The sequence below is a fragment of the Argiope bruennichi genome, chromosome 4, assembly GCF_947563725.1.
Source record: "Argiope bruennichi chromosome 4, qqArgBrue1.1, whole genome shotgun sequence".
NCBI lineage: Eukaryota > Metazoa > Arthropoda > Arachnida > Araneae > Araneidae > Argiope > Argiope bruennichi.
Genome location: NC_079154.1, coordinates 29,249,988 through 29,276,905, shown reverse-complemented (window position 1 = coordinate 29,276,905; position 26,918 = coordinate 29,249,988). Strand labels below are relative to the sequence as shown.

At 27.6% G+C, this 26,918-nt stretch overlaps 2 protein-coding genes across 3 annotated transcripts in view; one reads left to right on the top strand and one right to left on the bottom strand.

Moving 5' to 3' along the window:
- LOC129966594 (coiled-coil domain-containing protein 66-like) overlaps window positions 1-7,448 on the bottom strand; it is a 76,607-nt gene extending 69,159 nt beyond the window's left edge. The window contains exon 1 of one of the 2 annotated variants that reach the window (XM_056081079.1): window positions 7,172-7,448. The gene's annotated coding sequence lies outside the window, so the exon portion shown is untranslated. Of the gene's footprint in view, window positions 1-724; window positions 826-7,171 lie in introns of those variants that run through there. The other variant, XM_056081080.1, reaches the window with a different exon arrangement.
- A 450-nt stretch (window positions 7,449-7,898) lies between these two features.
- LOC129966689 (uncharacterized) overlaps window positions 7,899-26,918 on the top strand; it is a 67,901-nt gene continuing 48,881 nt past the window's right edge. Inside the window, exons 1-3 of the mRNA XM_056081203.1 lie at window positions 7,899-8,215; window positions 22,199-22,282; window positions 26,317-26,367. Of these exons, the coding sequence (XP_055937178.1) occupies window positions 8,122-8,215; window positions 22,199-22,282; window positions 26,317-26,367 (229 nt within the window). The 5' untranslated portion in view covers window positions 7,899-8,121. The remainder of the gene's footprint in view (window positions 8,216-22,198; window positions 22,283-26,316; window positions 26,368-26,918) is intronic.

The following is a 26,918-nucleotide window of genomic DNA, read 5'->3' as shown; positions in this document are numbered from 1 at the left end:
TTTTTTTTTTTTTTTTTTATAATTATGAAATAACTCAATATAAAACTTGCAAATGAAATTATTTAGAAATGCAACAAGAATAATGTTCCAAAATTAATATTAGCAATAGTTGGTTTTAATTTGAATAAATTCGACTACACGGTTTTTATATTTAAATGAAAGCACAAACTTAAATACTTTCAATATACCGCAAATAATTTTAAGGACTTGGAGTCTCATAAAGTTGAAAATATCTAGACAACTGACTACTTTGCCCAATAAATGATCCGGCCTTGATTGTAGTTCTAATATTTTACAACTAAAAAAAAGTTATATTTCTTTTAAATTTATTTATTTGACAACGAGATTAATATCTTTTATAAATCGATTTGCCTGTGGACCTGCTTCTGCCCAGCGCGGCTCTATGCAAAAATCCGCTCATGCTAGAGTATATGCAGTTGATCGTAAATAACACTAAGAATGTCAAACACTTGCTAAATAACCAAGTTTATATGGAACTTAAATCAAATCCCTTCAAATTTCATAGAATGAAAATATGATTATTTCGAAAAAATATTACGAATAAAACGATTTCGATTCGATATACACTTATATCATAATGCAGAACTTAGGTTTATGCGACACTTGAATTTAAAATTAAGATAAGCAGATAAATGCAAACGTTATCATGCATTCATAATAGCGAATACATACGAAACGTTATGTTTATTAAATTGGTTTATACCTTTCCAAAGTAAATTGCGGGTGCGGATTACATGTTGTCAATTTACAAAACATTTCCAGTAAACTTGAAAATAAGAACATCGATTCTGTAAAACACATTTTGAAACCGGCACGACACGTTTCCCAACGTCATTCATTCCAATTCGATTTTCGAAATACCCGCTACTGGAGAAACATCCTCCGGTCTTGAGAGAACGTTCGAACGCTCTGCTTTTAAGGAAATGGATTGCTCTTTTCCTACTTCTAGGGTGAAAGAAGAGTTGATACGTCAGCTGACAACGAAATGCAACCGATCTGCAGAGAGGGAGGAGCAGGAGAAAGAGGTGAAGGGGCGAAGAATGAACCAATGGCAAGACTGCGTCATCAGGGATATGGGCGAGAGCTTTCAGAGCAGTTTTTCGAAGTTCAACAAGGATTTCCTTTTGTTTCTGGTGGCCAATCAGGGCAAATTTGGATTATCTGTGGGTGGGTGGCAATTTTGAAAAAATTCATGATTTTTTTCTCTTCTTTATTACTATTTTATTTTATTTTTGCAACCCTGATACGGATAGGAAAGTGTTTTATAAAGTTTTTGATTTCTTTAAGTGCTTCTAACATTTCTTTAATGTCTTGAAGATCAATCAGGCTTTTTACTGGATTCAACGTACTTTTTTTGGTCATTTTATCTTCTTTTCGTAATTTATTATTCACTTTTATTCTGCTATGGGGAATGGTGGGCATCCCCCCCCCCCGCTTCAATTTTCTTACTCTTCAGGGTGCTGGCATAAGATCTGTTGGATTGGGGAAATTATAGCGGATAAAACTTTGTATCCCCTCCAAGAGAGAAGATGCCCTTTTTCCTTGCAAATGATGCAAATAGACTCCGGGATTTTCTTTTTGATTTGGCAATTCATGGTTGGTGTTTTCTGTGGTTGCATTTCAGTTCCATGCACTATAGTAAAATCCGCTACAACTGAAGCACATCGTGATTATATTGTCTTTCTATAAATTTCATTTTGGATTTTTATATATTTTTGGATTTTATATAACAGAGATATTCTATGTTAGAGATCCGATATTCTACCTTTTGGAAATTGGGCAAAGTTTCCTCTTTAAATGTAATCAAATCTTCCTCAATTTCGATGAGCTTATCTATGCTGAATAATTATACATATTCTACGGGTATTTTCATTGTTATATATGAAATGCTGGTACTTCTGGTTTGTGAGTGAACTGACGTAAGTCTTGGGGTAATTCTTTATACTATCACGAACAAACTTTTTTCCTAAAGTTTACTCGGCCTACTCCTTAATAAAGATATTATCCTCTTTCCTCTTGCATAAAAATTCTGAAACTTTGACAAAACTGAGAAAGGCACGAATGCTCAGATTTTTATTTTCAGAACAGCATCGTAGAATTTCATAGTATAAGGAAGAAAACCGAACATACATTTTGAGCGCCTATTTTGCTGTTCACAAATAGAAACTAAAATTTTATATATAATTACAATTTTAATAAGATCAAATAATAAATTTATTCATCGAAGTTGCTGCGTTATCACGTTTAGATGCATGTAAAAGTACAGTCCACCTGTCGGTTCGTGGAACATGACCTTGACGGACTTTATTCCAAATTTGATACAGAACAATATTTTAGATGCTCAACCTGCGTGCTAAATTTTATTCATCTAGCTGTTTTATATTTTGTAGTTAATGCGTTCACCTGTACTCGAACAACCAGACTTCCAGTGGAAGCATTTGCAATTTTCTACCAATAAGATGCAATGCCAATTTTCTATCTCTTGGAATAATATACAATCAAAAGTTCAAATCAGCCAAATTAATGTCAAATCCTTTTATTAATGTCTTTTTTAGGCTGGAAATTTTTACTGAGTAAATACTTTCACCCTTCCATTATTAAAATTTATTACAAACTATTTAAAATTACAAAATATCCGAAAAAAAAAACTGAAGAAAAGTTATATTAATCTAACGAATGAAAAAAGAATATTTTTCGTAATAAACATACGAATGACACTTGAAGGGAGAAAAAAAAAAACTGCAATGTTAAGATTCTAAATAAGTAAATGCATGATGAATTTCCAAGTTATTAAGAAATAAGTCGTTTTTTAATAAAGTGAAATTTACAAAATGTCTCGGGATATAACTGATCTATCTCACACCTCTATCTATTTTTTTAGCTCATTTTTTTTTTTTTTTCAATTGTATCAACTAATGAAGATTTGTGACTTCCAGATAGAAAAATTAGATTTCTTTTACGAAATATATAAAGGGTTGAATATATTGTTTAGTTTAATTATATTAGCATCCTGTTCGTTTAGTTTAATTATATAAACATTCCGTTTGACAACAGCATTAGGGCTATTTTGGAACAAATCTCGTGACTCTGAACCCCTGTCAGATAACGAGGAAGATACCTAAGCTAGCATTTCTCTCTCCAAATTTCGACACCACATCAACGGAAAGACGTCTGCCTCACGATGTCAAATTTAATGAGCAGCAGGCCCGCATGCACCACAAACCTTTAGTGGAATCGAATTTCGGACGTGGCGCCTTTCAGTCTCAAAACTGAGATCTTACTAAAAAGACACCGTTTCACTAAGAGAGAAAATTTTGTTATTATCAAAAAAAAAAAAAAAAAAAAATTAATTCGAACTCGAAATTTTGACGAATCTCAGTGTTTCGAATTTCCTTGAATCCGAAAAAACATTTTTGGAAATTAGATCTGTTTGATAACTCAACATGGTAACTCAAAAACGTTTTGAGACAAACAGATTAAATTTTCTGTAACATCTTTACATCATATTTGTATATTTTTATTAAATTTTGAATGAAATTCATTTAGGGGCACTCATTCTGCAAGTCCGAATACGAGGCAGCATATGAGCTATCGAACTCTTTTGAGTTATATGAATAAAATTTAGTACACACATTTAATAAGTGTGTATTTTTATAAAAATTTTAATCAAATCTGCAAAAGGGCCTTTATTTTAGTTAGTATTTTTGCATATATGGAAACATGATGATTTATACGAATGTTTGGTTTGCGATTTTGTTACTATAATTGTAGTTCTGGTTGAAATTTAGGCTGCACTTGATCAAAAATGCGTACCCGGTTCATTCAGCATACTTAATAGTACAAAGTGCTCATGTTCGAAATTCAACAAATAAAAATTTGAACACTTGACCTTGTAGAAGGTTCATAATCTTATGCTGATGAGACCTTCATTAGGATATATACGATAAAGTGTTGAGGAAATCACCTACAATAGGCTTTTTTTTACAGTTGTTATATATATTTCATTTTAAAAAAATATTTCAAAAGTGATTAAAAATAATTAGCTGATAAAAACGTGCTCGTTTTTTATTCTACATCAAAAAAAAATTTCAAAAAAGAATTTGGTACTTAATAAATAAACTTATTGAAAAAATAAAATCTAAATTTATTAAAAACTAATATTTATATTTACAGCTCGGTTAAAAAAAAAATCTGTTAGCCAGCAGGAAGTGGCAGGTATATTCTTTTTGTTCAGAGGTATAAAAAAAAAAGAACCTTTCACTTTCGCCATTATTTTATAAGGGTTAAAGATATAGGGACGAAAGAAACAATGCAACGAAGAACTTCCCAATAAGGTATGAGTAATTTATAATTTTTCAAAGAGGAATGGTTTGGGGTTTTATGAACTAAAATCGACGGAAATCTGATATAAAATTTTCCTGCAATCATACAATGAGAACCATTTACAAATGTAAATATTCGTATAAATAATCTGAGCGAAAGCTATGACAAGATATTGTTATGTTTTTCCACTGTTTGGTAAATTTACTTTAAAATACTTTCACATTTTATCTTACAATTGTTATGTTAACTTACATTTAAAACTCTTATTTGTTAAATAAAGAAAGAAAAATGTATTTCCTTTTTTTTTTTTTCCCCAAGTAATTAAAAAATCTTCCTAAGCTTAAATAATTTTTAAAAATAAATTAAAATTTTATCAGCATTCTAATAGAAAAAAAAATAACAGCATTTCAATTGAAGAAATAAATTTTTTAAATAAAATGTCATATAGATTCACATAACACAGAAATAAGAAGTCAATTTATGTGTCTATGAAACTAAACAAGAAATACACAATTTGACAAGCTTTTAAAATTGATTTTGCTGTTTAATTAAGAGTATTGTTCAAATTACAACAAAAAATGCTTAGTAATAAAATTCCAGAAATGGGTTTTATAATTTTATACTAGAAAGAAATCACATCTTTCAACTTCTTTTATTACCATAACTAATATAATGAATCATAGATACATTTGGGTCCCAACATTTTTAGCCTTCTCCTTTAAATTTTACAATATCTTTCAGTAAAAAAAAAGAAAAGTCTTTACTTAAAAATTAATTAACTTTCCAATAACATTTTATTTAATTCTTATAATCTTACTTTTAATTGAATATCCTTTTATTTAACATTAATTATTGCTTCATTTTCTGATTTATTATGACTTTAGGAATCACAAAAAATTTTTCTGGTGAAATTTCTTCCTTTCGAAAATGGAGTCAAGAACAGAAAAAGAATCAGAAGCACCTTGCCCTATAGTAACTTTTTATATAAATAGTACAGGGAACTTAAATTTTCATCACTTATGAGCCATTTTTTATTTCTAATTCTCCATCCTATCTAAGTAAGAAAAGACATCTGAATTCCTCAAGGCAGAAAAAGAAGTAAAAAATTAAACACTGATTAAAAAAAAAAAAAACTCATTAGATATATTTGAGAAACTTTAATGAAATATTTCACATCAAGATATGTTTTTCAGCTTCCTTTGTTAACTAATGTTTTTTTTTTAAAAAATTGATGAAAAACAAACACGTCTCTGGCACACTTTGTAGAAATTATCATCTTTATGGTCATCTCAATATATTTTTGCCTTGGCATTTTCAAAGTTTTTTAAAATTCTTATTAATCTTCTCAAAATGATGATTAATAATCAACTAAATAAAATCAATTAATGATCAACTGTAAACAAAATTAACTTCTTTTTTTTTTTTTTTTTAAATATGTGATCCTGGATGTTTTAACTTTAATCCCATAAGCAGAAGCAAGACTTTGTAGAACTCTGCAATCTATAACATTTGCTGCCAATTGCTACCAGCTTCTAGTCAGTGTCAATAGTTTTGAAAAATTTCTACAAATCATATATCATTGAAAATGAAACTGTTACTGTTGATCAAGTGAGTAAATTTGGATGGAAAGAAACAACAGATTAAAAAAGTTTACTGAAGTTGAAATTATGAAATAATAAAAGTTAACATTTTTTTTTCTTGAATTAAGAAACAAACTTAAGTATTTTTAATTTAATATTTTAACATTCTTATATATTATTTATATTATTTGATCATAATTAAAGTATAAAATACATTTTTATACTATAAGCAATTTTTTTTTACACAACCACAATTAAAAACAATAGTGCTTAAAATAAGGTACAATTTATTTTTAAAAAAAAGAAAGAGTTGCATGTATTTTGCTACAAATACAAATGTTTACTCTGTAGTTTTAGAAATACATTCATAAAAATTTACTACATTTCCTTTATAATCATACAAATAAATACATCAGTATTTTTGCATGGTAAAAAATATCAATAACTTTCTATAAAAAAGCCATTAGTCAATTCAATCGAACAATTGTAAGCCTTCCTGTCTTTATAATTTTATAATCGCAGAAAAAAAATGTCACAGTAAAAAAACCAATCAATGCATATATTTTTGTGTATGATTTTAAAGAATTGTATGCCTTCATCATAAATTACTTTAAACTGAGATCAACCGAAAGTTTTCTTAAATGTAGTGCATTGATGGAGTGAATAAGAGATTTAGAATGCATAAATGGAGTGAATATTATACTCGCAATATGATATAGAACATCATATTAAGCAAAAAGTAACTATATAGTTGACTTTGCAAGAAAATTTATAAGCTCTTTCATCAATAATATATAAATATCAAAATTTGTATAATTTATTTGAAAATCTTTGATCCTTTTTATCTAAAATTACTTTTCTATGGTACACAGATCCATAAACTTGATAGTTTACAACTAAGAGATAATATAAATTAACTTGCTTTTACATGCCATGACATTTTTGTAATATAATGAAGATCCACACAAAAATAGAAAGCTATTATCCCTTTTTAATTTCTGACCAAAATAATTAAAAAGACATTTTATGCAAAAAAACAAAAACAAAAAGAAAAACATCTTGAAGCTGAGTGTGCATTCTTAATGAATATCGAAATTCGGTGTACATGAATGAATTTAAAATGTTGCTTATCAGTTTAAAAAAAAAGGCTCCTACATAATTATAAAATTACTTTAATATTGCATTGATTAACAATAACAAATTAAAAAACATATTACAATATGTTTGGTTTAAAATCAATTACTTACCTTTCGATTGTAACATTTAATAAGAATATTAAAGAATATTCTGTGAACTGCCATTAAAATCGATTTATAAAAAAGTGAACAGAGACTAAGGCATGGACAAAAATAGCGGTATATTTTCAATAACGAAATAATGACTTTCACAATCCCAACAAAATATTATCCACAGGATAGTTTAAGACATTCAAACCTGCTGTTAAGATCACGATCAATCGATCAGATGGCAATGAACTTAAGTTAAAGGGAACTACCACACCACAGCACCGCACATGACAACCTCTCGTACACAATCAGAAACCATAATAAAAAGTTATAAGTTACAGTTGCCGTCTTTAAAAGTTTTCCGATGATAAGAATGGATAATTCGTTTGTGATTTAAAGTTGTAATAAAACTATTAAAAAGTATCAGCTTGTTATAAGCAGTATTTTTATCATTTTTCAAAAATATATCAAAGCATATTTTAAAAATTTCGGTCCGACTTTGATTAGCGAAGGGTTTTTACACATTGTTCAGAAAATTGATTGATTTCAAATTATGATGAAATTTCATCATTTTTTAACTATTATATAGAGTATTCAATTATTTTCTCAAACAAACAATTACTCAATCAATAAATATTTCTTTCTTTTCAAGATTTACTTTATTTGTTTAAATAGCCGGTCAACAATTTGTTAAGGGACTTTTCAAGAACATAAATGATATTGCAAAAAAAAATTTCCTGAAAATAAATCTGATAACTATATTCATTAATCCTATATACATAAAATATAATTTCTAAATTATTATCCCCTCACGGGTCACCCTCGCTATTGAAACATTGAAACAAGATTCTGTTCCTCGTTCGAGCTAGAGTTGAGCAGGCAGCATTTAACGGTCTGTGACTTGTCGATGATGATCGTATTCGTTTACTACAGAAATCACACTTCCTAACAAAACTGTCAACAGTACTACGATGGCGTCAACATTCAATGAAAATAAGAAAATCAAGTGTGATCAATATCCTTGCCAGTCGTGGTATAAACATGTTGGAATAGACAGATCGAACAGTAAGTGAGAATTGTGCAAAATTTATTTTCAAAACTTTAGTTCCGCCACAGATAACTACCCAGCTGATTAGCATAGGACCATGTCTACGAAAAATAAAGTCGCACTCTTCAGCGAATTTTTTCATCTATATATTTTTTTATGAATTAACAGACATATCTTTTATATTCTACATTAATGTGCGCACCCTTTTTTTCATGCTTTGTCTGTAAATACAAGACTTTTGTGTCATTAATTATTCTTGTGGTGAAGATAAGACCATTGTATATGAAAATGTAAACACGTGTTTATGTATTCATTGCTATATAAACACTTCCCAATTTCTGATGCAAAGATACCGGGAATTAAGTCATTTTTTTAATATATTGAGCGCTAAAACTATTGATAATTACATTATCTTTTGTAAATATAGTTGATAATGATATGTAGTCATTTATTCTTAATATAATATTTGAATCAAAATTATAATTTACAACTCTTGTTTATTCCTTTATTTTTCAATAAGATAGTTCAAGCAACTTATATTTTATTTTTAGGTTATGTATAAAAAAAATTTCTGGATAAAATCTGTGATCAAAAATGGAGTATTTAAATCAAATCTTTTCAATTATATGACAAGCTAAAGATTTTGCAGATTGAATTATAATGTAACATTTTTGGATTATTATTATTTTAATATTAATATATATTTATGTATTTTCTAATTTAATTTTACTTAGTTTATTCCATAATTAAAAATAGCTTTCTTATATGTAATATTTTTCATCATTTTAGTATATTATTTGATTTTCTGTTTTCTTTATTATTTCATATTAACATTTAATTTATAACTCAGCAGCAACATTTATTCAAAAGATGGAATTTTTCAAATTTGGTTACTTAGTTATTTATTAATTTAGTAATGCTGTATTTCATCATACACAATTGTTACCTATTATTTCCTACTTATATACATGTATATTGCTTGGCATTATACTACACATTTATCTACTTTTTATATAAACTACATTTTTTAAATCTGTCCATACTTTTTCCCATTGGATACAATTTTGTTAGACATCTGTCGTTTTTAAAACAGCAACATAATGCAAGCTTAAAATATTATTTGCAATCAAATAGAGCTTTTAAATAATTATTTCCTATTTAAAAACATTAGAAATCTTAACGTTAAGGTAAAGCTGGTGTTCGTCATCAAGCAATGGTAAAAATGTAAACATTCCAAATAAAATGTTTTTAAAGGTTTTTTCTGATGAAGCTCCAATCTTTACTCTAAACTATAGCTGTGATAATTTTCCATCGTTAATTCATTATTCGCATTTTCATAGAAAGAAAATATTTGAAATTTATCTCAAATAATAAGCTTTTCTTTGACCTATTTTTTTTTCTCTTTTTTTAATTCTAATGACTTTTAATTTTAGGGGCCCAAACTTGCCCCTATTGGATAAAGTCCTGACTCAAGTATTTTTAAGCTTATAACTGAAATCTAGGAGTGAAGAGTGAATTGTGACTAGCTGCTCATATTCCAATACTCCAAGGGACAATTCCATTCTTCTTTTATGCTTGAAAGATTACCCTGGGTTTTGAAACACTTATATAAGCTGAGCTCATAGAGTTAAAAATATCTGACCCTTGACCTTGTATCTTACATGTTCCCTATGGAAGCCTTTAAATGGTAATAATTTGTAATGCTTTATTGCTCTAAAAATTCTTTCTCTCTCTCTCTCTCTCTCTCTCTCTCTTTAATTGCTTGTATTTGCAATTGCTTAAACTCTGATCAAAGAAATATGTCATCAGTCTTACCAAATATTCTTGTTTTTTAATATTGTTTTCCTTTTATTAAAGTTTTGGATGGTACAAGGTGTTTTGTGGTGAACAATGAAAAACACTCTATTTATAATTAGGATAAAAAATATTTATAAAATGATTAATAATTTTATCTAAAATAGAGTTCAATGATTTTTAATAATTATTTTTATAATTCTCTACTTAATTTATGCCTACTCCTACTGCCCTATTACTCCTGTCAAAACAGCACCATCTAGTTAATATTTTAATAGGTGTTTTATTACATGTCTTAAACAATAATTATCTTAAATTATAAAAAGCATATTTTCAATATTAGAAGGCAGTCATACTTTAAAAAAAAATTGAGAGATGAAACAAATTCTTAATTATATAACTTTTTTTAATTGCAATAAAGCTGAACCACGCAATAAAAGTTGTTAAGAAAATTTTATATTTTGAAAATGATTCACTTGTCAGTGTACAATTACAAATCAATCATTAAGATTTAGTTTAATTGTTTTTTTTTTTTTTCCAAAACATGGTTGTTTTTTTTTAAAGATCAATTTTTGGAATTTGAATATTCATGTGTGATTGTAAATAGTTCAGTCTTCCTTTAAATAATGTTATTACAAATATTAAATTGTAGCATTTATATAAACATCAAATATAGAACCTAATAAAAGTATAATTAGAGTTCTCTATTAAATAGTTTTTATTGTTATTATTTTGTTCTTAGATTTACTAGCTGATATCTATTATTTTTATAATCAGTTCTTCATAAATCAGCTTATTATTAGATTTCCTTTGTTTGAATATCTTTAGTTGTTATTTTATATTTTTAAAATATAACATGCTTTATATAAAAGACATAACTTATATCTACCTTATTTAAAATTTTAATGTTTATAATGTCTATTTAAAATTTTAATGTTTAAATCAGATATGAAGAAATTTTTAACTTATCTAAGATTATTTATTTTATTTTTATTCATGTAATGGATACTTTAAATGCTGCATTCAAAGCATGCTTTTGTATCTTATACTGTAACATTCTGTCATTTGATTTCATCATTATAGTCACTTTTGTATATCAAGATATGGGCCTCTTAAAATGTTACTTGCTTTCAAAATTCTGTGTTTTTTTTTGTCCCCCCCCCCCCCCATTTAAGTTAGTGTTAAAATCATGCTTTTCATGCCCAAGTCTGTCATCAAACAATGAAACCTGATGTTTCCGGTCTTAAAATCTTTTCAACTCCATGTTTTCATTTATTATATTAATATGGGAATCTTGCTTTTATACAAATTTCTATGAAAACAAATCTTGACTATTACTTCTACAGCTTTCAAAGATTTATAATCACTCAATTCTTCGTAATTTTTATGTAACTTTTTTAATCCTATAAATGATAGCTATTCTTATAGCTCTTTTTCTTTCTATCTAATATGATTTCTTATATTATTTATTATTAGTAGTATTACCCCTATTAACTTTCCCTCTTTGAACATTTCCTCATCATTTACAACACTTTTTATTAGTATCCTCAAATGCTCACATCAATTTTATCCATATAAATAGTTTTCCATGAAATACACTTCCTGCAGTTTACACCACTATCGATATGTTCCCTTGGAAAGTTTAAAAAAAGGATGAAATTATATTAAATAGATCTCAATTGCAAAAAAAGTAAAATATTTTTAATCATAAATAATTTTTATGCAGCAGCTGCTGCTTAATATAATTATTTCAGAACTTAAAAGATTTGATGACAATAACTTAATTAGGTAGAATCAGCTATATTTTTGTAACTCCAAGAAAAAATGAAAATCACTAATCTCAGGGCTAAATATGATTTATCATTATCTATTTTTATTTTTAAGTTAACAAAATGTTCTTTTATTTTTTTAATAGTCCACTTGTATATTATTCATACTCTTATTTTTTATTTTATGTTGTTTATTTATTACTTTTTTTAATGATATTTCATATTGCATTTCAAAATATCAGGTGTTTAGTCCTTTTTGGAATCAACATTTATTCTTTGGTCTTGCTCTCAAAAGAGATCAAAAAATTTTTTGATTTTCGTAAAGAAATTTTGCCATTTTTAACTGATCTGCAGTATTTCATTGATTCATTTTAGGTAAGTCATAATTGATCAGAATATCAATTTTGTCTTTAAGATTCAAATGAGTTTTTTTTTAAAATCCATTTTGCTTTCATAATTCAGTTGTGAGTAACAGCGGTTTGTGATTATTCAAAAGATTTCAAACTAGGCCTGGCAGCATGGCTGTCCATGTTTAAATCAATCCAAACTTTTGCTGTCCAAGCAAAAGAATTTTAGCTTCATACCATGGGGTAAACGCCTCCCAGTTGCTTCCGTATAAGTGAAGCCAGAAATTCCACAAATATCAATTGTTAATGTTTGTTGAAAGTCAAAGGTTTGTCAATTCTCTACTTCAAGCCTGATAACTTTAAATGATGTAATAATCAAACTAGATAAATACTTTTGTGTACATTAGACTACATCAGTCAGCATCAGAGGATTTTGATAGTATAAAGTGAATGATAACATTATGCAGTGTCAACTGTATTTTATCTGTGATCAGTGCATATAAAAAATAATTGAATAAATAAATACTAATCATTATTAAAGAAGTTATTATATACTCTTTTAAAGAGTTGAAACAAATTGCTGTGTAATCGTAACAGCTGTTGATCACTGGAAAATTGAAAGTTAACAGCAATATTTTATTGTTAACTCTCTAAATGCCAATTATTTAGATTTAATTGCTTTAATGTTTAAATTAATTTTTTAAGCAGATTAGTTAGCTTTTTTTTTAACATTCTGCCAATTCTTTGGACTTAAGAAATATTTCATATATAGAACTTAAAGAAAGTTTATATATAAATTGCATTATCAGTTTTTTTTTTAACTGAAAATGGCGAACAGAAAAGTTGGATTCAGTCATTCAGAAACATAAAATTTATCCTAAAAGTAATACAATTTATCTATTTTTTGCAGAAGTAATAAAATTAAATTTTATTCATTAATTGTTGCTAAACGGTAAAAATGTAATATTTTTAGTTATAAATGAATGACTCTGTTTGTGTGTGTGTGCGTGTGTGTATGCACGCACATATGAGAGAGAGATTGTCCCTTATATTATATTCACCTTCACATGTGATAAAGAGATTGTCGCTTATTTTAGAGAATTGCTAAGATGTGACTCCTTCCGATCGTGAACAAGATTATGAAATAGATTAATATTCTGATTTTTTTTAGCTATAAATTTTCTAAAATTAACATAAAAAGGTTAACCAAAAATTTGCTGTATACTTTCAAATACAAAATTTGCTTTTAATATTTTGTAATGTATATCCAATATTTGTTTTTTGATGAAAATAATTTTTATGTGCTCGAATCTGTACTGTTTCTCATTGTTAAATTATTATACTGCCCTTAAATAATTGGAAATTATTAAATGATTAGAATACTGTTCCTTTGTTCTTTAGAAGTTTCAAATTAATGGTTATTTTAGTGAATAATATTTTTGAAAATAGTTTTTACTTTTTGATTTGTAGAACTACAGTGTTAACCAAACATAAATGTTGGTGTTAAATATCAATTTCTGTGAATACAGCAGTCATTTTAATGAGTGTAAGCTACATTATTTCAGGAAAAGAGTAATTTGTACTAACTTCTGGCATAAAATTACTGGATGTATTAGTGCTAATTTTCTCTTCTGTTAATTTCGACAAGAAAGTATCAAATTATACATAACTTATTAATATTTATTAATTTTGCTTTTATGTAAACTTTCCATTGGTCTATTTGGTTATGAACATTAAAATATTAATGTGACACTTTTTTTTTATTTCTTACAGATCTTATTGTTGGTATTAGATGAATTGTATTCAGCACATAATCAATCTTGTTGTCTTTTTCTGTTATACTATCACAAAATTATGTTGGAATAGTAATTGTTAGGTTGTAACTGCATTAAAAAATAAAATGATACTTGTTAATGAGTGTCCTGTTATTTTTTAAAACAAAAATGGTAATATTTATTGAGAATTATTTGTGTCTTCAAAACTTTTATGTAAGTTGTCATTCCTGTCATTCAAAATTTTTAACCATGTTCAATAGAAAATTTACATGTTCACGAAACACAACTTATTATTTCAACATCTTGATGACATAAACTCTGAAGAGCCAGAAAAATTGATACAGGTATGCATATGTAAATAACAGGTATGCAACCAATCAATGCAATAACAGGTATGCAACCAATAATACATTTGGTGATGCTTGTGTAAAACAACAGATATGTGGCAAATAGTTACGACAATGCTAGGTTATAAAGATTTAAGTGAACTTGAATGTAGCATTATAATCAACCCATGAATGATGGGACATGTCATGTCTGAAGTAGCGAGAAAAATTGAATTTTCATGTACAAACGTTGCACTAGTGTACCGTGAATATCAAGCATCTTGCCAAACATTAAGTTCTGGCATCAGTACTACCAAAAAAAAAGACCTTGAAAAAATGCAAGTATCTGCAACTGACAAGAATTTTGACATGAGATAGATGTGCAGTACCTCCTCAAATTACCGAAGATTTCAATGCTGGAGCATCAACAAATGTTGGCATGTGAATTATTCAATGGACCATTATTGATGTAAGCTTTCAGAGCCAAAGGACCACTCTTTTGCTATTGTTGATTGCATAACACAAAACGTTATGCTTCTCTTGGACCTACCATAGGATAATTGAGGCCTGAAAGCACATTATCTAATCTGAAGAATTTCATTTCCAGTTGTAGGAAGATGGATATATGGAGACGACTTCATGGATCCCACATGTCAACAGGGGACTGCTCAATCTAGTGAAGCCTTTGTGAATAATATGGAGCTTTGTATGATATAAAATCTCTGATAATTCTAAAGATGACTCACAGGTACATAAGCATCTTATCTGATCACTTAGACCTATCTATGTGTATTGTGTACAATTCCAGCTGCATGGTACAACACCCCACACATCTACAGTTGTTTCTGGGTGGCTCTAACACTCATCTGATTTTAAACACTTCCATTGGCCACTTAAATACTAAACGTGAGCATTATTAAACATACCCACTTTGCCTTACAGCATGTTAATCAAAAAAAGACCTCCATTCCTAAGGATTTGTGGGCTGTCCTGATAGATTCATGATGTGAATTACTTCCAGGTATGTTCAGACATTAGTTAAGTCCATTCCACGTCATATCGCAACACTTCTGCATGCTTATAAAGATGATGCATAATGTTAAGCAAGTGTACCAGTTTTTCTGGTTCCTCAATGTATATACAAACACAAACAAGAATACAAATGAACTGCTATTAAAATTCAGTAAGAAGACAAAAAGAAAAATTTAAGCAAATAAGTGTCTTCTTGTCCTTTACCCAGTAACACGGATGTGATTGAAAATAGCAAATGCATTAACATTACGAATAATTAAAATCATATCTGACCTAAAAAAAAGGTATCTTTTATGAGCTCTTAGTCATTCTGGAATCTTATAAAACAAAGAAGCAGATGTTCTTGCAAAGATAATTTTGGAATCCTTGCCCTTTATAGATTGGATCTCTCTAAAGAACGCGATTTTTACCCTGACAAAGAATTTAACCCAAATAACCTCAGAAAATTGTCATGGGGCAAATAGCAAGCTCTATTTGGAAACATTGCAGACATTATTATCATCACTAAATGCTCTTGATGCAAAATACTTTATAGACTTGTAATTAGTAAAATTATTGTAATGTCATGCCTCTTGCACTAATTCAACCTTTTTGATAACTCTTTGTACATCAGTTGTAATGATATCAACATTTCCTGCATCCTGTTAAATGCATAAAATACTCAGTCTACAAAGATGTGCTCTGGGAAAAACGAATCACTCATTCCTACATTTCATTTCTTTTGTCTCATGCATTTTTCATTTAAAATTTGGCCTTCTGGTATCCTGACATAAATTAATTATAACGTTTTAGAAATCACAATATTTTTTTTTTTTTGCTATATATTCCATTTGGTTTACTTTCAAATCAAAACTAAAATATATTTGAAAAACAAATAGTTTTCTTAGATTTTTGTCTTTTATGGCATTTCCATTTTGTTGTTAGTTATGTCCTTCCTTAACGAAATTGTAATATTGACAAATTTTACTTTAATTTCCATTTTATACAACTGGCCAATACACATTGCCATTGCATAAGATCTATCATAATTGCAAACGACTACCCTGATCTGCCTTAAAAGCATACACAAGAAACTGAATGACTGGACAACCATAACCGCTTTCGTGGAAACTAAGGTTGAAACGCAAAGGCCATCACCAGTGCTGGTATAACCCCTTTTGTATGTCCCATCATTGCTAGGACCTGGCCAACTCCCACATCATTTGTGTATCTACCCAGGTGGCAAGAACCACTCTACTGGTAGCTTTTCAGCCACATGTCTGATGTGTGCCCCCTGATGGGAGCAAGGACCATAATAAGGTGGCTGAAATTCTTTTTGTATTCTATTACTCCTGACAAAAAATGTGGATGCAAGTTTTTAATCTTTGAGCCTTAATCTTAACAATATGATGTTATTTTGTTGGTGCAGGTAAAATTATGAAATGCACCTTTCTGCTGTCACCTAGTTATTTATCTACTAAATTCATAATGACAGAGTAGTCATAAAAAAAGTTATGTGGAAGTCGAATTCACCATAGACCAGTTTAGCTGGCAAAACATTATAGATTTGGTTGTTACGTAAATTTCTATTGCGGATAGAACTTCTGTCCATTTTTTAATTCGTCGAGCTTTTAAAGTACATTTCAGTAGTTGATAACAGTTCTCAACAAGACCATTCAGTTGTGGGTGATAGGTTGACCTATTAATTGATGAAACAGTTCTGACTCAAATTGAAGCCTTTGATCTGTTGTTATCCATTCAGGACAGCCAAATTGTGTAAGCTATTTCTACGTCAATTTTGTTGGTGCTGTCATCATTAATGGGAGACTTATGACCATCGTATTATCCTACCAATTACTGTTCTTACTCTCAATCTGGAATAGTGATCTAATCAAATCTACACTGGAGTCTAAAAGGTAAACATAATTCATAAAATGCAGGGAGGGAAATGTGAGTAAATATTGATGAATTTGTTCAAAACAACTTGTAGAAAACTATCTGCTGAAAGTGAACCTTTGTCTTGATTCAAAACATTTTAGTCAGTGACTTCATGCACATGATGGGATATATAAAAGCTGGCTTAATCAGCATGGGCAGGTTTAAGCAATTCATTTGCGAAGAAACATTGTTAATGATTAAGCAGAACAAATTATGGCTCAGAGATTAATTTTCATATATTCATGATAGAAAAAAATATTTGAAATCTTAATCTGGATGATCACAAACCAAAGAGGCTCACAATGTAACCTCAAGACTGTGGTAGTGCTTTCAAAGTGCAAGAAATATGAACTAATGACCAGCACTAGATTTGCTAAGATTTAAAACATTTACTAAAATGTTTCGCAATAACTTATGTCAGAAGATGTCAGTATTAACTAATGTCAGAAAGTGTAATATGAGTGCTGAATCCAGAGAACTGGATTCAGTACTCTCAGCTGCTGAAAAATATTAATTTCCAGAAAAACTGCTTTGAGGAGATTTAATCATTTTGATCTATGTGCCAGACGATCAGCGGTTTGCATTGCACTCATATCTATGCATAAACATGCTCATTTAAACTGGAGTTTGGAAAAACAACTAATGTGATGCTCAAAGAATAATCTCGCTTTGGTTTGAAGACTGATTCTCATTTGCTTATGATATGATAAGAACATGGAATTCTCTTTCATTTGGAAAACATTATGGGAAAATGCTGTTTTCCATTCATTGGTGTCATGGTATGTACAGGCTTTATTCTGTACATCAAACAAATCTTTATATTTTTGAGACATGATATGTGGCTACTAAAAAATGCAAGGATGATGTTCTCCATCCTTATGTTTATCTGTTTCGAGATGTTTGAAATCCTGTCTTCATATTTATGGATGATAATATGCCTTGTCACCATGTTTTTCTGATTGGTAATATCCTTGAAATGGAATATATCCAAGTACACCTTGGCCTGTTTATTACCTTATCTATTAAGCATGTTTAGATTATGCTTGGTATTAATTTTTTCTTACCAAGCTCCGTTCCTGAACTGCAAAAAGCACTTTCTGATGTTTAGATCTCTTTGAACCTACAAATCAACATTGTCATAAAAATTATGAGGAATTATGCAGTTTAATTGGCTAACAGAGATTTCTACACTCCTTATTAAACTTCGGCATCAATGAATTTTTATTTCATTGATTTTTCCTCAAAAGTGTTAACTTCTCTTATACCCAGTTTTCTTTCAGGTTGCTTCTTTATATAATGAAGTTGATTATTATCAATCTTTGATATTGTTTTCTTATTTTATAAACATTTTACACTCTTATGTTTTGTCATTCCAGCTTAGATTTTCTTCAGTACTCACATAATTACCAGTTATGCTTAACTTTTGGATGCAAGTATATATAGTTTTGTTCAAATGGTACTTTTATAATGAATACATGCCATAACTAATTGTTTGTGGGGGGGACTAAAAATGTCAAGTTTATTGTAGCCAGCAATTAACTGTTACATTAGTTTCTTGGGTATGTTCTCCAACAATATGCAGTCAAAACAAAAATTTGCCAGTGATATAAAGTTAAGCTTAAATTTCACCAATGGCATGCAATTAATACTCATATACTGTACAAACTAAGCTGTATTATTGTCAAATCTTTATAGTTCCATTTTTGCTATGTCTAAAGACCTTTGAACTCTGACAAATTAAACATGTCTTCACCCAATAACTTGTAATAATTGAAGATCATAAAAAATCTCTGCCTTATACCTGATATAACTTTAAATTCTTAATTGATATTTTGTTCAGCACTTAGCATAGCTCAATTAAGTTGGAAATTTAACTGCCGTAACATGAGAAAGAGCATCTTCTGTATCATTTGCATTGCCATGTAAAAGTATATCAGTCATAAATTCAAAAATAAATTATATCCAACAATTTTGCTGTTTTGTATATGTATCTTTTATTTTTCCGCCCAGTCACAATAATAATTAATTTCTGGTCCTTGTATTTTGTATGTGGTTTCTCTCTCTCTCAAGAAAATGTTTGATTCATGAATAGCTAACAATTCATCATCAAAGCTAAAATACTTTAATTGTGTATTATTTAGTTATTTTTTGAGAAAAATGCTATTGACTTCAATCCATTTCCAGTTTGCAAGTTTAAAGTTGCTTCAATTTAAAAATTATTTGCATTAAAGGGTAATTCCTGTTTTTATCTTGTGTGGTAATTCTTAAGGATACATTGATTAAACTGTATGTAGACTTTTCAAATGCATTATTCAGATCTGAGAACCATCTAATAGAAGTGTTATTTTTCTCTTCAGCACCTTTGATTTGATATGTTATAGGTGCAAAAAGAGTTGCTGCATTATAAATATATCTTTTGAAATAATTTATCTACCCGATATATATCAGTGAAGATCGGATATCAATTTTTTGGCAGTAGATAATTTTTGATTTTACCTCAGCTTTCTATTTCAAAAATTTAATTACTGCATGAGAAATCTTATCCAAAAAATAATTTCGTTTAGATAAAAACACTTTAAAAATATTTAAATCATATTTTGCAAGCCTTTCTAAAACTGTTTTCGATGTCCTGTAAATGTTTGCTTTCAGAAAAAATTACTGTATTACCTAAATTAGCAGTTGCAAAGTCTAAATTCAAAGTAACTTCATTTATAACTTTCTGAAATTTTTTGACATATTTGAGACTGAAATTTAAATATAAGGATTCAAATACCAAACAGTGTTGTAACTGCTATTCTTGGAATATGATCCTTTAAGACAGAAATATTCTCAAACTATGGCGATCTTACCATGCAAAATATTTGTAACATCACGTATGTATGATACTGTTAAAAATCTGCTCAGCCTTCTATAAATGTTACGAACATGGTAAGATCTGTCATCTGTCATTAAAATCTGAAATGAAAAACAGCGTTCATAGAAACCTTTAAAGGAGAGCTTGTATTTCTCGATTTGTAAGATACTGTAATTTTTTTGTAACTTCATTTAAAATTTTGGGATGTAAATGTCAAGATTTAGAAAATAATGGGGGGGGGGAGGTAAATCATATTATTCACAACCAACTTGATCTCATTGTGAATGGGCTTTAATTAAACCTTACTTAATTGACAGCTTGTAATTGAAGTGGTCAATCTTGATTTATTTTCCAAAAGTAGCGGGGAGGGTGCAAATATCTGTATTTAGGATTGGACAAGAAATATTTATTACTAAAGATAGCTAGTGGTGTATTCTATGTAATTACAATTTACACTTCATAGTCATGCACTAATATTTTTAAATTATTAGTTGCATGTTTATAAGAGAAGAGAATTTTCAATTTATATGCAAGAGAAATCACTACCACTGTCCACTAAAAAATTTAAACCTGAGTTTTTATCAAAATTGTGCAGTCAACACTATTTTAGAAATGCTATGTTAGTTGCCAATCAACATTACAGCTACATCAATTTTTTTAAATTGCTTCATAACTAAATGACTGATGCCATTTTTATACCTCATTTCGATGTAGAAACAAGACAGATTGTCTTTGAATGCAAATAAAAGTCTGAACTTGTCTATGCATGGATTCTAGCCTGTATGTATAACTTTTTTAAAATTGCTTCTAGATGCAACTTTAGTCAATTCCAGAGTTATAAATTAAAACTTTTAACATTGTTTTGTAAAGTAAGAATTTTCACTGTATTTCCTCACTGAAAGCACAATGTAACTGTGAAATTTTGCAAACACAGATACTGCTTTTATTTTTTTATATTTGCCAGCTAAAATTTGCAATTCTAATAAATCTACCATTGATAAAGTTAAAACTGCGTATGTATGTATAAGCAACCCAAATTGTTTTTAAAAATTTGTCTATAATTAATTTCATATTAGCTCATTCATCTCTTTTAGTATCCGATTTTCTTTTTATCACTTAATGTGAAGTCAGATAAAAGTTTGTGGGTTTGTTGAGATTAATTGAATTTATTAATCTAAAAATTATTAATTTAAGTTTTAAAATTTATTAATTTAAAATTCTTTAATCTCTCCTTTTAAGCTTGGTACTGATTGCCCACCAGTAAAGTTACAATTAAATCTGATACTATGCTGATAGTATTTATGATTACTAGCATGTTATTGTATTTTGTATCATCATTTGTTATTTGAGATACATGAAAACTTGTATAAACCAAACAGGTACATTGCCTTTCTGTAAAAGTGATAGCTTATCCATTATACAAGAAATTACTTCCTCTAGTATATCCTGTTTATTTTCTACCATTTTTACCTTAACATTATTAAGAACTATTTAAAGGTTTTAAAACAGTTTCAAAACATGTTTATATGCTAAATAATACAATTATTTCACTATATTATATGGCCAAAGTAACCTTTATTAATGTATGATCAAGCACAAATCTTAACTACTCTAAAATTGTGTTACACTTACCTTGATACCTTCTATGAAAGCTTGATGTTCAATATTAAGAAATTGTCATTTTTCATGTTTTACAAATAGCTGGTTATTTTTTTAAGTTCAATAATAAAATTTGCTTAGTTACAAAATACAGATTTTTATTTCAACATTTAGATGACATATATGTATATATAAACACAAATAAGAAAATAAATAAATAAAAACAAGAATATGAATGAAGAATTGCTACAAGAATTCTGCAAGAACACAAAGAAGAAAAGATTAGAGAGTGAGGCAACCCAAGAATTCAAAGTTGCAACCCAAATAATTTTTGAGTATACTGAGGTTTCTTAAAATAATTTCAGAACAAACTTTTCAAAAATAGTAAATTATATCATATTCTGAACTTTTTTGTGTTATAGGTATTTTTACAATTTATGTATTATCATAATTATGGATTAAGTGTTATACCTGCAAATTGATATAGGTTTTGATATAAAAAATGTTTATTTGTAAGAAAAATGACTTTTTTTCATTAATTTATGTTATATAAATGATTGCTCTGACCTTTTTTATATTTTCCACAGATTGTTCGGCACGGTTTTTTAGAGAACGTAGGAATAGGAAAACAAGTTCAAAATCAGATGAAGCCTCAGATCTTCCATCAACAAGTATGAAAATATTTTAATTATTTATTTATTTATTTTGATGATAAAAGTAATATTTGCACAATTTATTCAGAAAAAACTTCCTTAAACTCATACACAAACATTACTTAACAATATAATAAAAGAAAAATATTACCAATGAGAAATTCCTGGTTGATGATTAATCTTGTGCACCATTTACAAGAAATTTAAAGTGAACAGTTGCTTGCAATTTTTTTTTACCTGTGAAATTGTTAAATGTTTTATTGTTGATCAATGGTAGATTTTTAATTAGGCTGGCTGACTTAGGGCTACCAGCCTGAGAGTGGCCACAAGCAGTTTGATTTAAATACTTTATTTTCTTAGTTATCAAATAAATAAGTTTGCAAAAAAAAATTATTTTTATTGGACAGTAAAATGTTAAAAGAGTATTAAAACTTAACTGTGTTATTATTCAGGCTCCTATATATCTCACTAAATTAACCTAATTATAGAAATATTTATAAACAACAAACTTCTGCTTCAACCATATTGAGTATAAATTTAGATGTGTGCACTAAGCAGTCTGGACTGTTAATAGATTAATAAAAATTGAAGCATTTTTATAAAGTTAATAAAATAAAATAAAAGAAGATTAATTGAGTTAAAAGAAAATTGTTTAATATGTTGAAACTAAATCAAGCAATTTATCACACCATGATCCTCATAGTGTGCACTGCCAAAAGTTACAAAATATTTAAATCTACCATTGCTATTGTCTTAAAAATCTATTTGTAAAAATGTTAAATGAAAGTTTGAAATAATCTGTTACTATTTGTAAATAGTAGGACTCAGCAGGCAAAGTCCAAACAAATTTTATATCATATACATTTCAAATGAAGAAATGTATATGTTTATAGTAATTTGAAAATTTAAGAAACCAGTTCTTCATCCCTACCAATTGGCAATTTTTGTCAATTTGTTATTTATATAAAGATTTTAGACATGTAGATGATCATTAATGTTATTTGTAGGGTTGCGTAACGGAATAGATTTCAACATAACTCGTAAAATATTGTCTAATATAAGTCAATTTTTTCAGTGTATTATGATTTTATACTTATTTTCCTTGATTATTATTTTTTGTATTTATTTGATTTTTAACTGTAAACCACTTTTTAATGGGCTCGCTTTGCAAAATTAATTTAAATACAAGTTATTTCCACCAAATTTATGAAATAATTTATTCATATTTGATACAATAAAAATATCTCATTGTTTTTCTTTTAATTAATAATTAAAATATTATTTATTTTTCTATACTGTGTCAAACAGCATTGAATTTTACAAATGATATTTCAGCACTTCATAGTCTATCTTAATATTCAAACAATATCATTCATTCTTTCAAGTAATAAAATTATTTTTTAAAAAATCTTAAGCTTTATTTAGGGATAATTTATTGAGTTTCAGATTCTATAATTCTTCAAAAGCAAGCAAAAAATCTCAATATTATCTTTCATACTCTTAATGGTTTTTCTTTTAAATTCAGAATTTAAAATCTTTCTTAATATTATTAAAAAAAATCAGTGTCTAAATAATAAAACTTTTATTAGATTTTTAAGATATAAATTTTATATTTTAATACAATTTGTAAATTAACTGATTACAACTAAAAAGGCTTTATTATAAATTACAGTTTAAGATAGAGAAAAAAATTATTCAACAATGTGTAAATAATTACTCACAAGTTTTTTTGGAATGTAAGCACATTTTTACATTATAAGAAATTAAGATAATCATTAATTTTATAAACTGTCTTAAGATTATGTACATAAATACAATAAAGACAAAATTGTAATTTGCTAACAAACAATAAAATGCTGATTTTGAAAATTGCTACTGTTTTAAGTTATTCTTAATTTTAATTAGGTACATTATAAAATTTCAAATATAGAATAAAAATTTAAGCATTGTGAAATTCGATGTAAGTTTGAAACATTAACTCAAAAAAATTATCTTTAGCACCAATGTAAAAATTTACAATTGAATTGAGAACAAATTTTATTAACTTTTGAGTTTCATGGCTAAGGAGGGAAAAAAAAATGCCTTAAAAAATTCATTAAGTTCGAAAATTTTATAAAAACGCAAACTATCAAAGCAAATATATAAAGTAGAGAAATTAATATTCATATGAACCATTAGCGATATCTGTTTGGAGATAAATCATATTAAATCTGCAGTTGTTCCAAGAAATATAGTAACTGTATCATTCCAACTTTCATTTCTCCTTTTCCAAGTCAGTTGTTTTCATAAAGATGTAGTTCATTCCAAACTCAGCATTAATGCAAAGATTTATTTAAAAACTCTATTTGGAACTCAATTATCATTAAATCCATAAACTATTGATATTGTTTGATTAAACAGAGATAACTCATTGGAGGATAATGTAAAGAATGAAAACAGAACCTTAGACCATATGATTGGTGACCTAAGCAATATGAATGTGTGCATTATATGCTTTAAAGCAATAGAATAGGAGATATTTCATGAAAACTCTGAGGTTAATTTTCATATTTGTTTACCAGCGATATACATTGGAATGCTTATTTTAAAAATGTTTGCAGATACAATTAAGGCCACGAACATAGATATCAATTCTATTTTTCTTTTTAAGTAAAAGTTTTGTGCATTCTTTCCAATACAAAGACTACTTTTAAAAATATGTTTCAGTATCTCATGTTGAAAAAAGGATTCCAAATTCTTATCTGCTATGTAATCTTTTAACAAAATATCAGTAAAATGCTTTTTGATTTAATTTGACCATTATACTTTTGTTTGTCTAGCCAAGTAATATACACTGGCAACATAAACAGAGTAAAAAGATAGTTTTATTTTCTTTGTTAGTTAGATATTTCCATTGCCAATAGGACATTAACAAAAGCATTGAAATCAGAATATTGCTGTCAATTTTATGTCTGAAAAGATTATTAATTGATAGAGATCATTAATTAATTCACATGAAAACATATTGCAACAAAAGGTATGTCTGTCAAAACATCAAATAAAAATGGATATTTAAATTTACAGGTTACATCTTTAATGTTTAGAAAATAGTAATGTAAAATGCAAAACCAACTGTGAGATCTCGATCATTTTAGAAAATGATGATTCTAAATAAAAAATATGTATGTTTAATTACATATTGATTCTTTTAAATTCTAATCTTTAATATTCAATAACTATACACAAGTTTAATTTATAATTATTTAAATCTCTTGCTTCTAATTTGAAATTATATTAACAATTTGTGATGAATCTATTATTTTTATAATATTTTAATTAAAGTTGCTTCATTTATCTTATTTTTAACTTATCATTTTTTTTAAGAATTATTGTTATATAAATAGCATATACAAAAGTGAATAAATCGTGGGTATTTGCATATAAAAACTAATAATTAAGACTTTATAGATAATAAAAATATGCATGCATTCTGTGCAATTGACTTGCCTAATATGAAATATAAAATATTTTCATTTATTTGAAGGTTAATTTTCTTTACCTTATTCTCATAGCTATGTAATTTGTCTTTTTATCTTTGCGGCTTTTTTTAACGTGTTATTATTAAAAATAATGAAAAGAAAGCATTATTTTTAGCAAGCAAGTATATAAGCAGCTTATTGTGTATTATTGAAAATCTGTAAATCCTTTAATTAACAAATTTCTTTCAACATTTCAGTTTTTTTATTCATTTTTCCATGATTTTTCCCTTTCAGATGCATTAAATTCTGTTATTTGTAAAGTTTTAAATTCCAGTCAAATGTAGGTTTCCTTTTAAAAGGAGTGGGGATAATTGAAAAGGCACAAAGTTCTTCTCTACTTCTAAAAATATTATTAAAAAAAATAAGAAAATTAACAAGTACATAAATCTATCCTTATATAATTTTATACATTCTTAAACATAAATAGATGTTATATTTACCTGTAATACATTTGTAATTACTTTGTATGCTAAAATGTTCAGTAATTAATTGCATACATGCTAAGAAATGCTTTAAATCTGGATACTTTTCCAGGTCAAGTAAACGGACATGATTCAGACCTGGAAGAAGATGAATCTTCAGATGGTAAAATACAATTATATATTTTGTGTATGATGAAATATTAAAGATTTTATTTCTCAAGAATAATGGTAGATGAAATGAGTTTATCTCCTCTTTAAATCAAACCAACTAATTCTGATTTTAATATTTTATAATAATTCCAGATTCCTGAAAAAAAAATTTCATGTATAGCGGACATCCCTTTATTTAATATAAAAATGTTATTCTTATAGATATTGATGAATTAATTGTTTAGCTTCCAACTCTATATAAAGTATAGATTCCTGTAAATTTCCTTTGCATTATATTGTTAAAAAATAATTGAAAAAAAATCTGTATGAGATAATTAAAAAAAGCTTTTATTGATGTATTTTAAAATATAAAATATCCTAGAATAAAGGCCCTAACATTATCTAGGAAATAAATCAAAAGAAATTTTTTTTAAAAATTGGTAGACCTCTGGTTGATTGAGGGGTACACTTGCTGAAAATTATTTAGGAGTTTGAGAATGTATATTTACTTATTAATAGAACCAAAAAAAGATGTAATTGAATGCATTCATTTTGGCCTTTAAA